This window comes from Sciurus vulgaris (genome assembly GCF_902686455.1).
Source record: "Sciurus vulgaris genome assembly, chromosome: 5".
NCBI classification, from domain to species: Eukaryota; Metazoa; Chordata; class Mammalia; order Rodentia; family Sciuridae; genus Sciurus; species Sciurus vulgaris.
Genome location: NC_136465.1, coordinates 11,973,793 through 11,989,862, shown reverse-complemented (window position 1 = coordinate 11,989,862; position 16,070 = coordinate 11,973,793). Strand labels below are relative to the sequence as shown.

The 16,070-nt window shown below is 35.1% G+C and overlaps 1 protein-coding gene across 5 annotated transcripts in view; it reads right to left on the bottom strand.

Moving 5' to 3' along the window:
- Positions 1-16,070, bottom strand: part of KCTD9 (potassium channel tetramerization domain containing 9) — a 30,058-nt gene that overhangs the window by 3,877 nt on the left and 10,111 nt on the right. For 2 of the 5 annotated variants that reach the window (XM_079139040.1, XM_079139039.1), the window contains exons 3-11: positions 14,259-14,302; positions 10,656-10,752; positions 9,960-10,018; positions 9,626-9,754; positions 6,245-6,312; positions 6,062-6,157; positions 5,057-5,206; positions 906-1,011; positions 57-190 (exon numbers count right to left, since the gene is read on the bottom strand). In XM_079139040.1, coding sequence (XP_078995166.1) covers positions 57-190; positions 906-1,011; positions 5,057-5,206; positions 6,062-6,157; positions 6,245-6,312; positions 9,626-9,754; positions 9,960-10,018; positions 10,656-10,752; positions 14,259-14,302 — 883 coding nt within the window. Of the gene's footprint in view, positions 1-56; positions 191-905; positions 1,012-5,056; positions 5,207-6,061; positions 6,158-6,244; positions 6,313-9,625; positions 9,755-9,959; positions 10,147-10,655; positions 10,753-14,258; positions 14,303-16,070 lie in introns of those variants that run through there. The other 3 variants (XM_079139041.1, XM_079139043.1, XM_079139042.1) reach the window with 3 other exon arrangements.

Genomic DNA, 16,070 nt, shown 5'->3' with positions numbered 1-16,070 from the left:
TTACCTAAGATACTGAGGATCAAGATCACTGAGACTCCAGGCGTCAGAGGACTCACCTCTAAATCAGTTCCTGCCAGAGTTGCCCCTCTGAGGTTGCAGTTCTTCAACTTTGCATTTTTCAAGGTAGCGACTCTGAGGTTGATTCCTGTCATCTGACTTCCTTCCATATCCACACCTTTCAGATTAGCACCTACAGTGAGCAGATTTTGAGAGCAGTTTAACTTTAAATGTATGTCTGATTATCTGCCTTCAACAAACTGCAAGATGACTGGAGGGTGAATGAGGAATGTCTCCTGTACTTTTGGAAATGAACCTGAAGTTTCAGCCTCTCAACTGGCTTACACATGTGAAGAGTTCGATGTTGGCCTTTTGTCTGCTTATGGCATGAATTAGGAATGTTTCGTCAGTATTTTTGAGGGGAGAAATCAATTTTATCTTAGGTGATTAGCACTTTTATAATATGCCTCCATAAGCGAGTTCCTGACATGGGAGATAATCACTGTCTCCTAAAAATACAAACAAAATGCCCAATTCACAAACCCAACAAAGCAATAATGAATTATTAAAAAATGACCAAAAACATCTGGCTCTGTGCAAACTGAAACGCTTCCTTTTGGTCAGTAGAAGAGTATTTAATTCTACTTGAGAGTTAAGATACTGATATTTACTTGTCCAACTTGAAGCCTCATTAAATATTTGAGACTTTATCTCCACGTCCTCCAGTTTGATTAGCGTATGACTAAAACAAGGAAGCAGCTGACCCTTTGTAAATTCTCCAAATACAATAGTAGATGAAACCTATCCCCTCCAGCCACTCTGTTTTACCCTTGACAATGATTCCACTGGGCTTTTTGCTTCTTGGTCTGCTTTCACCCTGGAACAGGTATTTGCAGATAGGATCTCACCTTCTAAATTGGCTTTAAGACCAGAAGGATCCTCAAAATTACACAGTTTCAGGGATGCACCTTCTGCATTAGAACAAAGCATCTTGACTCCCTGGAGATTTGCACACTGCAAAGAAAAAAAAGTCCTGGTTTTTAAGGTTCATGATTTTTGTTCCAACTGGTTTAAACGGTAAAAGAAAAAAATAGGAAAGGGGAAAAAATACTCAATTCAACACATTTGCAATCATTTGTTTACTATGAAGACTCTTTACTGAAACCCAGTAAGAACTGAGGATGTTTAAAGAAATATTTCTTTTAGAAGACTTGTTTTATACCAAATAAACAACAGCATGCCCACTTCACATGAAATGGGTTTAAATAAAGAACCCAGGGAGTCAGAACTGTAACACTCTATCCTATTTGTATAAACAGCATTGAGCATGACCATGTGGCATGTATGGGTAAGAAGGCAGAAACTTAGGAGGGGTAGAGATTTTCTCCTACCACTATAGGAATCAACAAATGAACTTCTTGATTGTCCAAGAGGCTACTACCACTTTTATTTCAAAGGTCAGAATACAAATGTCACCAATTAATTAGCAACGACATGCTAACAATTCATCTATCTGGTCTTTCTGTACCAATTATGGCCACAGGACACTGCTAACCCTGTCACCCACACCACAAGGCACAATGCAGTGCAGAGAGTAAAAAGTTAAAAAATACACATGAGCGTTTTAAATCGTAAATTCGCCTCAAAGAGTTCATGCCATCAGATCTGAACTCTAGGAACTACTAGATAAGCCACGAAGCTATCCCAAAATGATGTTAACATCAGACAACTGTAATGATCAAAGTGGAAGCTGAATGTGAAAATGTTTTAAAAACTGTAAGGCCAAGTTGGGTGCAGTGGTGCGTGCCTATCATACCAGTTACTTGGGACTCTGAGATGGGACATCACAAGTTGAAGGCCAGCCTGGGCAACATAGTGAGACCCTCACATCAAAACCACCCCTCCAAACAAGAAATACTAGAAAGCACAATATGAATAATTTTATTTAAAATCCTAAGGCCCATAAAAAAAAAAAAAAAATCCTAAGGCCCTAAGCAATACAGGGAGACCCTGTCTCAAACAAACAAACAGAAACAAACCAAAACAAAACAAACTGGCTGGGGATGTGGCTCAGTTGTTAAGTACCCTGGGGTTCAATCCCTGGTACCCCCTCAACCCCAAGAAAAGATCTTAAAGCTGATCAAGTTATGTTATAACATACTTTTTGAGAAAAATCCTTGTTTCATGGATAAAATTTTATTCAGTCTACAATAAACAGGAGAGGAGACAGAGACCACACACAACCACAGATCACCGATAAACACTGGCTCGTTCCCATCTGTGCTGCTGCCCTGACAGGACAGCGCAGCTCTGCCTAGACAGGGAAGGTAACCAGCACCTGAAAGGACCACCATAATAAAAGACAACCGGGTCTTATAAACTTTAAAACAGAACAAGACAGGAAACTGATCTATGCAAATGATTCTGATTCTCTATGTAAATGCTCCTAAGTAAAATACACTGTAAATATTATCAAAAGTTCCCAAGGCAATTATGTGAGTACCTTCCTAATATACTCAAGGCTATACTATGGAATCTTATAAAGAAGCACACATATGAGAATATTTGAGTAAAAATTTCTTTTCTTTTCAGTACTGAGGATTGAACCCAGGGGTGCTTTGCCATTGAGTTATATCCCTAGTCCTTTTAAATATTTTTTATTTTGAGACGGGGTCTCTCTAAGTTGCTGAGGCTGGCCTCCAACTTGCTATCCTCCAGCCTCAGCCTCCTGAGTCACCACTCATCCAGGAGTTAAGTTTTCTAGCTTCAGTCACATAAAGCATTTCACCCTCTATTCATCAAATGGTAAAGCAGCTCACCAATGCTATGATTTCAGAACTCAGCTAACAAAGCCAGGATTGCAGTTACAAGAACTGTACTCTTTATCAATACAGGCAATGTATTCTGACAAAAGCAGGTGGGCTATTACTGTTATTTTTAAAGTTTCATAACAATAATTTTTATAATGGTCCTTGTCTTAAAGAGATAAAAATATTTATGGTGAAATAATGAGCTGCTTTAAAATAATTTATAGTGAGGTACCAATAAAACTGGTTATGTGCTGATATTTGTTGAAGGTAAATAATGGAGGTATGAGGGAGACTTACTGTATTTTTCTATTTTTGTAAATGTTAAGCACTTTCCACATGCAAACTCCTTTCAAAAATGGAAAAGAAAACACACACTTTAATTCTAGTTCCAACCCTACTAAAACCTAGGATTTGGGCCTTGGCAAGTCTCTAGATTACAGTTTGTCAGTCTGTAAAATAACGTCATGCCCAATAACCACTTCAGTTCTTACCATTGTATAAGCTCTTACGTTCCACACATCTTGGTTTGGGAATATGCGGGGAGAGGTAACAGCTAAACTACCACACCAGCGTCTACACAGCAGGCCACCACTGATGGCAGGGGGAGTATGTAGAATAGAATCCCTTTCAGGCCTGCTGATAGAATACAGTGCAGCACAGGCATGGGCCACGGAACAGTGGTAGCAACAGACACCATCTTGGTTTACAGCAGAAGGAGAGGATTCCCACATGAAGGTTTCATAGGCCACCAGGGAAAGAAGCAAAACTATAAACTGAGCAACAGTTCAGGGAATCCTATGGGGCAGGATGCTTAGTGTACATCACATTTTGTGGACACTGCAGTACATAAGGCTATCGATGAGCAGCCATCTTCAAATGCCAAGGACAGTGAGAAATTAGTTTTGACTCTCATGACTTAACAACTCTCCAATATGAGCCATTTTTTATCATTAACAATTAACCTTCCACTCCTACAACACTCAGTTTATCAATTAATTATATATATGTGTGTGTGTGTGTGTGTGTGTCAGCCTTCACGTCAGCTATACGACCTGGACAGAACAAATATTGGGTCCTAGTTTACAGAGAAGAAAATGATGGCTCAGGCTCACAGCTGGTAATACTACAAACAATTAAAACCAAGTTGCACTGAATGGTCCAGCCTGTCTTTTATTGTACTTAACAAACACCAAGACGTCTTTCAGCATTTCACTCCTGACTACGTTCTTCCAACTTTTTCTTTGTGCTGTCAGTCTTTTGCCTAGTTTGCTACTGACCTGACCCTTGCTTCCTCATAGGATGGAGTAAAAGTGACAGTACTTAAAATGTGTGTTATCAGAGTTTTTACTAGCTCTGTTATAAAGTTTCATGGAAAATAAGCTGTGACTTAGGAATAAAACAAAAATTTAAAAAATTCCATCAATAACCATTAAAAGTAAGATGCTATACTAGGTGGAGTTAATTCAAAAGACAGATAGCCTTGCCTAGGTGTGAAGGAACTGAAAGTTGTCAATGTTTCTTCTTATATCCTCTAACTCCAGATTAACACAGATAATTGTTCTATAACCACAAACATGTAGACATATACACACATACATATATACACATACCTGTACATATAAGCACATATACACCCATGCCCACTTATATGAAGATAAGAGGACCATACTAATTACAAACTGATGCGCACCACGTTTATTCAAAACATCTCTGCCAAGTGCTTTGAGATCAATCACATCCTCTCATTCCAAGAAAGAAGTTGAAGAGATTTCAAAGGTTCTTTTAGTTTTACACTTATAATTCACAGAAAATACCAGATTTTTTTTTTTTAATTTTGAGACAGGGTCTCACTAAGTTGCTGACAACCTTGCTAAATTGTTGGGGCTGGCCTTGAATTTGTGCTCCTTCTGCCCCAGCCACTTGAGTTGCTGGGGTTATAGTCCTGAGCCACCACACCTGGCCAAAATATTAGTTTTGATAAATTTACTATATACTATATTGAGATCAGGACTTAATTTCAAGAGTCCATTTTTATTGTTTGCTAAACCTTTCAGATCTATGTACATAAAGGATATCAAAGTTATAAAACAAACCCATTCCACTTTCCTAGCCTTTAGTTTTATCATTAACATATAAATGATCTGTCTACTAGTAAAAGCTCCAATAAGAGACAGATATGATTCCTGTTCTTTGAGACTGCTGAGTAGCCTGAAATTTTAATTTTCCTCATAACCACAAATGATTCTTACATCAAGAACTGATCCAGAAAGATCAGCTCGTTCAAGATTTGCACAGCAGAGATTTGCATGTGCAAGGTTGCAGCGACTTAAGTTGGCCATTTTGAAGTTAATGTATCGAAGGTCCAAACGAGAAAGATCAGCACCACTGAAGTTTAAACCCTGAAATTAAAAAGAAAAAACTGTCATAATGTTTAAACCATCTGTTTGTATTGAATGTAATTACTAGAGCTAACCACCAAGTCTTTTAGAAGCAATTGGCAGTTCAGTCACTTGGAATTTATTACAAAACATGAACAAATAGAACTTAGATACATGAAGTATATGTCTTTAATGGATTCCTCGTAAAAGAAGTTTTACTTATATGTGAATTATGATATGGCCTGACCTTACTTCCTTTATGTGCCGGACATCCTTCTTAGTTATACATCTGTTGATGCTACTTTAGTTCAACTTGATTATTATTATAACTAAATTATTAATTCAAGAATTCAAAACAGTTTTATTAAGAAAAAATGGATATTGTGATTTTTCAAAATCTGAAATGCTATAATACACAAAAATGAAAGTGTCTGCCACAGATCAGCCATACATAGCAATTGGGCCAATGACTTGTTAAAAACCACTGTTTTCCATGTTTACTGAAGAACTACTACATAAGGCATAATTAGACAATAAGAATACTGCAGGGGCTAAGGCTCAGTGGTAAAGCCCTTGCCTAGCACATGTGGGGAACTGGGTTTGATTCTCAGCACCACATATAAATAAATGAATAAAACTCCAACAACATCTAAAAAAATTTTTTTAAAAAGAAGTCTGCTGCATCTCTTTTCTGCTAACCATTTTAAAATTAAATCCATGCTATGGCCCATAATTGTGTTGTATCTTGCATAGAAAAGGAAAATAGGCAAAACGAACCAAAAATGAACCATGGAAAAATGTAAAACTTAATTCACAGACTTGATAATACAAATAAGTCATGTTAAAATAGGTCATATTAAAATCTACTCTGATTACCTGGCAACGTAATTCTGACTTGGTTGGAGTTGCTAGCAGAAATCGAACAAATTCCTTTCGGGATATTGGTGAATGATCCTCTGGTGGTTGGGAATTCTTGAAATAGGTATTAAAAAATTAGTAGGGCCTTCTGGGCAATACTTATAATAAATGTAATACTAGCCATGGTAAAAAGAACCTCACCTTTATAGCCACTTCTAGGTGTTCAATCAGTGAGTCAATACCAAAAAATCTGGCTTCTTCTAATACACCTAAAGAACAAAAGATACGACTTTTACAGACCATGATTCATCTTGATATTTATAGAATTCTTTATGTTAAATTTGCATGATGAGACTGAAATTCAATGAGTATTAGTCAAAATAGACAAGTAACTAATGTTTAGAATAAATACATAGAATATTGAAAAATATTTCTAAAACAAAATTTTCTGTGAAAGAAAAAATAGAAAACTAATAAATCACAACAAAGCCTTCCATATTTCAAAGTTAATTCTCATAAATACTTTAAGTGGGACACAAGCAAGAAATGTTGACATTTTACATATTCCTTGCTGATTTAGTGATTTCACTTGAATATAATACAAAATGATCAATTCACTTAATCTTAACATTTAATTTTTCCTTTTTACTGGAGTAAATCTGGTTTCAATAAATATATTTAATTTAATCAGAAAATGAAACAGAAGTTTAAATCAGCTTCACAATGAAAGTCAAAAGTATAATTCAGAAAATTTTCTTACACCGAAATAAAAATTTTAAAGATATTTCTAACTGGTAAAAGGGATTTCATCTATCACTTGCTTTAATTAACTTAGTTTAAAAAAATCTATTCACACATCCTGTAGGAGCCTTGGTATGCTTCCTGTCTCTCATCAGAGTATGCAGGAGGAAATCTGGGATTCACTTTCTTTCAAGTAAAGATTCAGTGATTCAGTTGGCTGAGTCACTTGTTAACTCAGAAATGACAAAGAAAGTAAGAGATATAATCCTTCCCCTCAAACAATTCTAAACTCATAAGAAAAAACAAGCAGTTATTTGGGAAAAGAAAATGATCTTTTTTGTTGAAACCAAATTCCATCTCCAGTAATCCAGTTGCATAACGAAGGTCACTGATGGCCAGCATACCAGTCAGGGGGCTCGCCTGTCCATGCCAGGTGGCTCACTCTACAGGTCCTCCTGCAGGGCAATAGGGTATCCGCCCCTGGGAGAAGCTCACCATAAAGAAGTTCTAGGGGGTCTTGTTATCAGCTTGCCAAGATCTTCTGGGTAAATCAGAACGTCTCGGGGAATGTGGTATGTATGTTCTTCTAATTTTACATTTAGGATTACCCTTAAAAACTTCCAGTAAAGCCTTATAAATATAAAACCCAGATGTGTAGTTGAGAGAAGGAAGTGATTTTCATTGTATTTTCTATTAGTACCAGTTAGACTTGGATTTGAATCCCAGCTCTACCACTCATTACTTTTGGTTTTAAGAAAATTACTACAGATTATTTTTAAAGCAATAATTACTTAGGAGAACCTGAAGGCAATGTTAAAAAGTTGTATGGGGCATTTGTAGGTAGATGGTTGGAACTGGAGAATATCATGCTAAGTGAAATAAGCCAGAGCCCAAAAACCAAAGGCCGAATGTTTTCTCTGATAAGCAGATGCTGACCCACAGTGGGGGGTGGGTAGGGAAGAATGAAGGGACTTTGGATTGTGCAAAGGGGACTGAGGGGAGGGGTGGAGTAGTGGAAACAGGAAGGATGGTAGAATGAGTCAGATATATACGTGTATGAAAAAGATTTTTTTAAATATTTATCCCTGTCAAAAAAAAGATAATGAAAAAAAATTTTTAATACCACATATTATTTTACTAAGATTAAAAAAAAGTTTGGATGGAAACTATGCTAATTAAAAAGAACACTTTATAAAATGAATTTAGTTGAGCGCTGTTTGCTGAACAACTAAATAAATAAAAGAAATAGTTGAAAAATATGAGAAAGGAAAAACAAGCAAATCTGGGTAATATCTTAAGATTGCAAGAATCTGAGATAGAAAGCTATTTACTAATCTGGGAGAATACAAAATGCTATCAATCAATGATAAAAAGAAAAATTAAAATGGGAAGAATAAGAGAGCCCACAGGAAAGCTGAAGTTGAAGCTTAAAATGAACCCAGGGAGTAGCCAGCATAGTGAAAAGCTGCAGTAATGCAGGTACTGAAAAGAAAAACACTTGTGTAACATGGATCATTAGCTATACATATAATAATTTCTGCAGAATGACTATAACAAAAAAAAAAATCAAGCTGGAAAATATTTAAAGCAACAGTTGATAATTTATTATTATTATTGTTTTGAACCAGAGGCACTCTACCACTGAGCTACTATATCCCCAGGCCTTTTGATTTTGAGACAGTGTCTCACACTGAGTTGCTGAGGCTGACCTTGAACGTGTAATCTTCCTAATTCAGCCTCCCAAATTGCTGGGATTATAGGTGTGCATCACACCCCATAAAAAAAATTTTTTTAAAGTAACAAGAATTTTCAGAACAGTTATGGCCCTACCTGAGAGTGTCCAGTATATTATTTTGTTGCAATGGGTTCATTTGAAAGGAATATCAAGTTTAATACAAAAACATTGAAAGTAAATGAGTGTTTGGTATTACACTACAAAGATTATAAGCCAATAGTCTGCAAGCTGATTCTGATGCACTAAGCAAGTAGCATTTCAAAATCAGAAAATTTGACATAAGACTTCAGATTTTATGCCAGCATTCTTTAAAAATCAAGGCTCGGGAAACCTAAGTCCACATTCCCGTAAGGTAAAAATTTGCTAAACCTTAATCACCATACTTCATAAGTACTAACATCAGATCAAATTCAGTCACTTGGAGGGTGCTATGATTTAGATGTTAATGACCCTAAACTTGTATATGTAAAGGCTTGGTCCCAAAGGTGGCAGAATTGGGGTTTCTGTGGACCTTTAAGAGGTGAAGCCTTATGAGAGGGCCTTAGGTCTGTGGTGGCCTATCCTCAAAGGGGATTGTGGGACACCACCCCAGTCTTCCAGAGACCAAACCAATGTGGCCCACCTGATCTTGGACTTTGAATCTCCAAAAATGTGAGCTAAATAAACTTTTCCTAAGTTATCAGATACCTCAGGTATTTTGTTACAGTAATACAAAGCTTACTGATACAAAGGCCTATAAGCTTTCAAATGTGCAATCACTACTTTAAAAGGGTTTTTGTCTATATCATCTCCATGAATCTTCACAAAATTTTTGTGAGGTAGGTAAGGATAAGAGAATTTTAATACTCATTTTTCAAAAGGGAATGAGACTTTCCCCAAATTAATTTTAGAACCTAAAATTAAAATATATGGATTAGACATATTCATATAAATAAACACTACAGATCTGTAGTGAAAGATGACCTGTGCCAGTATCTATTTCTATAACTTATAGTTGAAAATGTGAAAAAGATATATTTCACTCTATGAAAATAGACCTTACTAAGTGGAAACAAAATAAAAATTGCAAACTTAAAAGAATGTGAGGAATTATATTGAATACTCACCCAATAAGTTAATGCCATCATTTACAATAAGCTGTCCATGACGCAAGTAGTTCAAAATGGGTTCAAAGTACTCAGGACTCCGGTCGATTAAGAAAGCTCCTCTATGATCTTGCTTATTTCCCCAGACACCTGTGTTATCATTATAATGAATAAAGCCCCCCAAAAGCAAACAATAAAGTTAAAATTCATGGAAGAAAAACTATATAATATACCAGCAAGTTTTACTCCTATAAAAATTGTTGCTACCACTAAAAGTACAGAAGGCCAGCAGTTATAAGGTCAACACAGATACGAAAACATCACACAAAATGTGAAAACAATGTGCTATACTCACCTTTGTCCTTGAACATGTGGGCCAGCATACTGTCAGGTTCTTTATTCACTAAAGTGCTCCTAAGAATTCAGGGAAAAAAATTGGTTTCTCCATGTGTCTTTATAAACAAACATATTTAAGTCAAGAGCATACTTGATTTCAGCTGTTCTCCCAAAAAGATGCATGCTATAACCTGGGAGGAGTAATGCTGGGAAACAAAAACGTGCAATAAGTTGCCATTTATCCAAATCCCTTCCAATCTGGCACTTCCTTTGATTTAAATATGTTTTTAGTTTGTTTCAATTTACATGCTAATCTAACCTTCTAGCAAGATATTATATCACAATATTCTAGATCTTCTAAACTTAGAGTTTTCTGATCCCTTCAATATAAGTATTTATAGTCCTACAGATTTTAATACTATTAATTTTGACTTATGTTGCCTGTGTGTTACTGATATCTAAAAAGCATGTTCTAAATCACTGAATTCATGCTTTTTATGCTTTCTCTGGAATGATATATGAACTATGTTCTTTTATCTTCAAAAAAAGTTCTAAAAAAGGGTTCCATTTCTAATAGCATATTTAAGCAGCATTAGATTATCTTTTAAGGGAATCAGCAAATTGAAGGAAAGAACAAACAGTACATACAGTCCCTTTAACTCTCTCAATTGCACACACACACACACACACACACACACACACACACACCACCTACCGTGTAGTTGTAAAGTACCGCCCTCCAACATTTAATGTTAGCCAGTCTGTGTGGGATCCTAATAATCCTTCAGGTGGTTTAGAATCTGTCTGAGGATCTAGAGAGGACATGTAGAAAATAATAATAATAATAATATTAAGACTGGGGATTTTGGGATGATGATCATGGTATAACTTTTGAAATTAAATCCACCATAAACATATACCAGAGCTACTAGGACAGTAAAACCCTAAGCCATAGGCAGCACCTAAAACAAAAGTAGGGGATGAGGTATTCCAACCAGCACCCACAGCTCTAAGAGCAGCATGTTATCAGTGTCTGTGAAGGAAAATGCAGAGAGAAAGTACACTATGAACCCAAGACTTAAAAACCTAGGTGCTGGCTTCATAGCTCACAAGTCTATCTGAGAACAGCAGACTGAAAGTGGGACAGGCAGGCCCACCTCAAAGGGGTGATGCAAGTAGTTTGCAGCAAGACCAGAAAGGGACAGGAATTATATCTCAAGACCCAAGCTCCCTTGTAAGGACACAGACTCACATGACGACAAGATGAAGGGGAAGAACTTAAGCTGAATAAACAAAGACATCAGAGACCAAAGAAAGAGAAGTCCACTAAAAAGTTAAGAAGGCCTAATAGACCAGAACACAAAATATCTAGAAAATAAATCCCATATTTTTTAACACTTCTCAAAAAAAAAAAAAGGGAAGTTTAGAGCCACATAATTAGAAAAAGTTTGCTAGGTCAGCTCTTCCTTCTCATGTTAAGGAAAACTGATTTCATGTAAAAAAGGAGCAATAGGAAAGGACTGAGATCAAATCCAAACAAGAGTATTAAAGAGTAAGAAAGACTCTCATCCTTAAAGATGAAACATGCTAGAAAGAAAGGCCTATGATAGACAAAAATTCTAACCTGATATTAATATTCTAAAACATGTTAAAGAAAGAAAGAAAAGTGTGAAATAACAACAGAATTATAACATTCAGAAATGAGGAAGGAACTCAGGAGTGAATTAGAAATAAAAGAAAAACCCTGTCAGAAAAGAAGACTAAAGAAACTAAGACTAAGAAAGACAAAAGTGAATAAACACCACAGATAATGTCTTTAGGGAAATAAAAGGTGAAAAAGAAAAAGTTTAAAAATAATAAGAAGACAGACGAAAGAATTTATAATAGCGTCAAATACAAAATGTAAGTATAAAGATGTACACACAATAGAAGTCCTGAAGGAAGAAAAATTAAAGCAAGAAGACAAAATGCATAAAATTCAAGAATATTTTCCTCAAATTAAAAACTATACATATCTGACACCACATAGTGAAAGGACTACATACCTGAGAAAACAACCCAGAACCACCCAGAAGCTCATGAAATACATAAAATACTGTAAAGAAGGAAAAATCCTTTGGGTGCTCTAGGAAGAATAATTACTAAGGAAGATAGGTTTGTTTGATGCCAAAACTTTATGACAGAACAAAATTGAGTAACATATTAGGTACTCAAAGATGTGAAGCAAAGACTTTTCAATAGCTTCACGAAGATCAAATGACACAAAAGAAACTACAGATATTTGAAGTTTATAACTTGATAAACTCTGATATGACTCTACATCTTACTTTCAAATTCAGAAGCCACAAACAAAATGTTCAAGATGTAAGAGAACGTTGTCTTCATAGACTCTTTGTGAGGAATACAGTTTAAACAGATAATCACTGCAACACTGACATAAGTATTGGAGGTAAGCATTAAATACACTTGAAGGAGTAAATAGATTACTTTAAGGATGGGAGTGTAGTAAATAGTGGCTATATATTATGACAATGCAGAAATATAATTTTTAATAAGAGAAGAGTGAGTATACGGAAAAATGTTTAATTGTTTTTAGTAATCATATTGGTATGAAAGCATTACAACTGTTACTCTGATATGTTTATGTGGCTTTTGTTTGGGATGAAGTAAATGAGTAATAATGTAACATTATAATTCTATCATTCCCTATATTCCTGAAAATCAGGATTGTAAATATGGAAGAAAGGAGACCCAGATGCAAAACAGAAGCGGTTAAGTAAAATCCCTATAATCCTAAATATATACTTAAGGTATTAGTATGAGCCTATGATACTTTATCTGTATCTCGTGCTATATGTGACATATAAGCTTTATTTACATCCTATATCATATAACCTACATAAATCTGATCTCTAGCTACCTATGCACTTCCTGTTCTAATCATCAAAGAGGCTTAGTAACAACTAGAAAGCCAATAGCAAACAGCTACTGTACTGCCCAGGCTGTCTTTAAATCAAGACATTAAGTCTTGGAAAAACCATTGTTCCAGGTATGGGACAAAAAAGGATAAAATGAACATCCCATTATTTCAGAGAGTAAGGAAATTATAAAAAATTAGGAGGTTGTGTTAAAAAGACTTAAAGAGGTTTCTAAAGGCCAATGGTAAGACAATCATGAATATCAAAAAATGTGAGGATGAAAACATACCAAATACCTTTAAATCTAAGAATTCACAGCAATTAAAAAAAAAAAACCCTAATTGACTTTTTATTCTTTTGCTTTTGGTGCTGGAACTGAACGCAGGGCCTTACGCATGCTCAGCTCACATTTTTCCACTGAGCTATGCCCCCATCTTGACTATAATTTAATAAATCACATCTCATTGTTTCTGTGTATGCTATAAACCAATTATAGAACCACTGTCTGCCAACCCTCAGGTCAATGGACAAAGGAGGTGAGGAGGGCTGGGTTGTGGTTCAGTGGTAGAGTGCTTGCCTAGCACACACTGGGTTCGAGCCTCAGCACCGCATAAAAATAAGTAAAAAAAAATTCAAGTGTCTCTCTACAACTAAAAAATAAATAAAAATTTAAAGAAAGGTGAGGAAAAGGTTTTGCTCAAAGTTTTAAGTAGAGAGAGGATGCACTTACTTGCAAGTTGGCAACCGAGCAAAGATCCTCAGAACTATCTTCACTCATCAAATACAATGATTATGATGCTTTAAAATTTTTTTAAAAAACTAAACAAGCACTCAGGGTGTGATTGTAAGCAATATTTCCTTTACTTGAGCTTGAGGCTTTTTATTTTGAGGTATTCAGCTATGTATATTGTCTTCCAAATCAAAAGGTAGGTAAGTGTATGTGCCTCTGTGTGTGGCCGATGTCACATTTCGACTGATTTGATTTAATCAGTAGTGAAGGACTGTCAAACACTATATGCAAGTAATATATGCTGACAAAGATGTGACATAACACTGAGAAATTTTGACAACTACTATGAAAAGGAAAATTTTAAAATAAAACATTTGTAATTTCTAAAATTGAAATTACTCTAGTATGTCACAGTTACCAAATACGTACAAGTCCAGAGCATCTTAAAGGCAGGTAAATGATCAAGTATCCATACTAAAATATGATCATATAATTCAAATTAAGGATGTGCATTAACATGCATTACATAACCAAAAGCAGAATCAAAGAATGTGAAGATCGGAGTATAGCCAAAACATCCTTCTTAATGTCAAGCTTTAAGTTCTAGGTAAAATATTTACCATTTCATCTGTTTTTGCAGACAAAACTGGCTTTTAAGGAAGTCACTTACCAATAAATGGCTCTCCTTCACACACAAACAAAACATCATCATCCCTGGGGAAATCAAAATTTAAAAAGCTACCATCAAAATCTGGAAATAACATTAATTATCTGTTGACTACAGGAACTATTCCTTGAAATGCTATCAAAGAGAGATTTTGCTACCAATCTACCCTGCAAAAAAAGCTAAGTTTTGAGTGTTTTGTTTAATTCCCTAACTTAACCGTCTCTGGTTTTAAATTCAAATGATATCCTGTACATGGAAGTTTTTTGAAATTAAAAAAACAAACAAAAACTAAACCTGTTATTATACAAGTTATGTGAGTCTGGCTTTCTTATTAACTGAAGAATGTTATGCTCAAAGGATATGATTAAAGCCATAGTCAATTTCTTCTTTTTTAACATTAATTCTTTACCCCTGAATAAATTACTGGAATTATCTCCCAAATCATTAGCTGTTGTGTGCTTTGTAAATGAAAATACACTTTCAAATTAAATCCAGGAAAAATACATTTGAAGTAACTCCCGTAACTGCTCATGCACTACGCACCCAAATGTAAATGATCATATATAACCTAAAATTGTAGATTCAGTGTATATCCTCCTCTCCTGCCATCCATCCCACCATTAGTATAAATAAACGATCAGAGGCCCTACTATGAACCAGAAACCAGTAAATCAATACATGTCAGGTAGCTCTGAAAGCTTCAGTAATATTCTTTGAATTGCAGAAGTTACAGGACATCACAGAAACAAATTCATTTTTTCTTAGAATCAGAATTCATTTGAAAGTTAGACTGATGCAGTCCATATTCAATGATATCCTCAATCATCTACAAAAATGAAAGATAGGCTGGGAGGTAAGTATCGAAAAACTAAGAAATTCTCCTAATTTACTTGTATATTGTAGCTTATACTACTTGTACATGAAGTCAGTTAACCTTTTTAGATTAATTGAAAGTTTGTTTTCATTAATCAAAAGCAACTACTAAACTCTATGATCTGGATAAAGCACTTAGCTTCCCAGAAACTTAGTTTCCTTGTTATTAAACAAACGAACTAGAACTGATTAACTTTAAAGGCAGAACACTACATTGAAAGGTCATTCTGACTTGGATTAAAATGGAGATTGAAGTTTATATACAACTATAATTGAGAACATCATCATCTTCACATCAATTAAAAAAAATTCATGCTTTGCCAACTAAATGGAATAACTCAGGCAAGACAACTACAACATAACTAGCATATTCAGTACTTAATTTGTGTCCCTTTTACTTTTGTTTGTTTTGTTAAATCTCTTCCTCTCCCCAAATTCTCTGACCTTTTGAAGAAGGAATGCAGTGAACTTTACACTCATTTGTAAGAGATAATTTGCTTGGGATATTTGGAAAACAAAAAACAAGCCAGGAAAGTACTACTGTGGGGGGTCTCTGATGCTATCTCTACCTAGAATTCTATCATATTTAGAAAGTTTTACAAAATTAGGTCTGTGATGTTTATAAAATTCAAAGCATTCTTAGGAAATAAATTTAGCAATAAGCAGTTGCATATAAAAGTAAAAAGATCAATTCAATTTTTAAAACTAAAAACTGCATGTCTTTTTGGTTTTATTTCAAGTACCATGAAGAAGACATCCTTATAGTCATTTATGAACTATGCAGGAAGACTATCAATATGCTGAAATATACTAAGGATTCATCATCTTATCAATACACCTAAAGTCCAAATGATTTAAATTCCAAATAGTCAATTCTAGTCAATCACCTGCCAAATCCTGTCTTCTGAACAGTGATGAGATTACAGCTTAAGGGAAACAGCA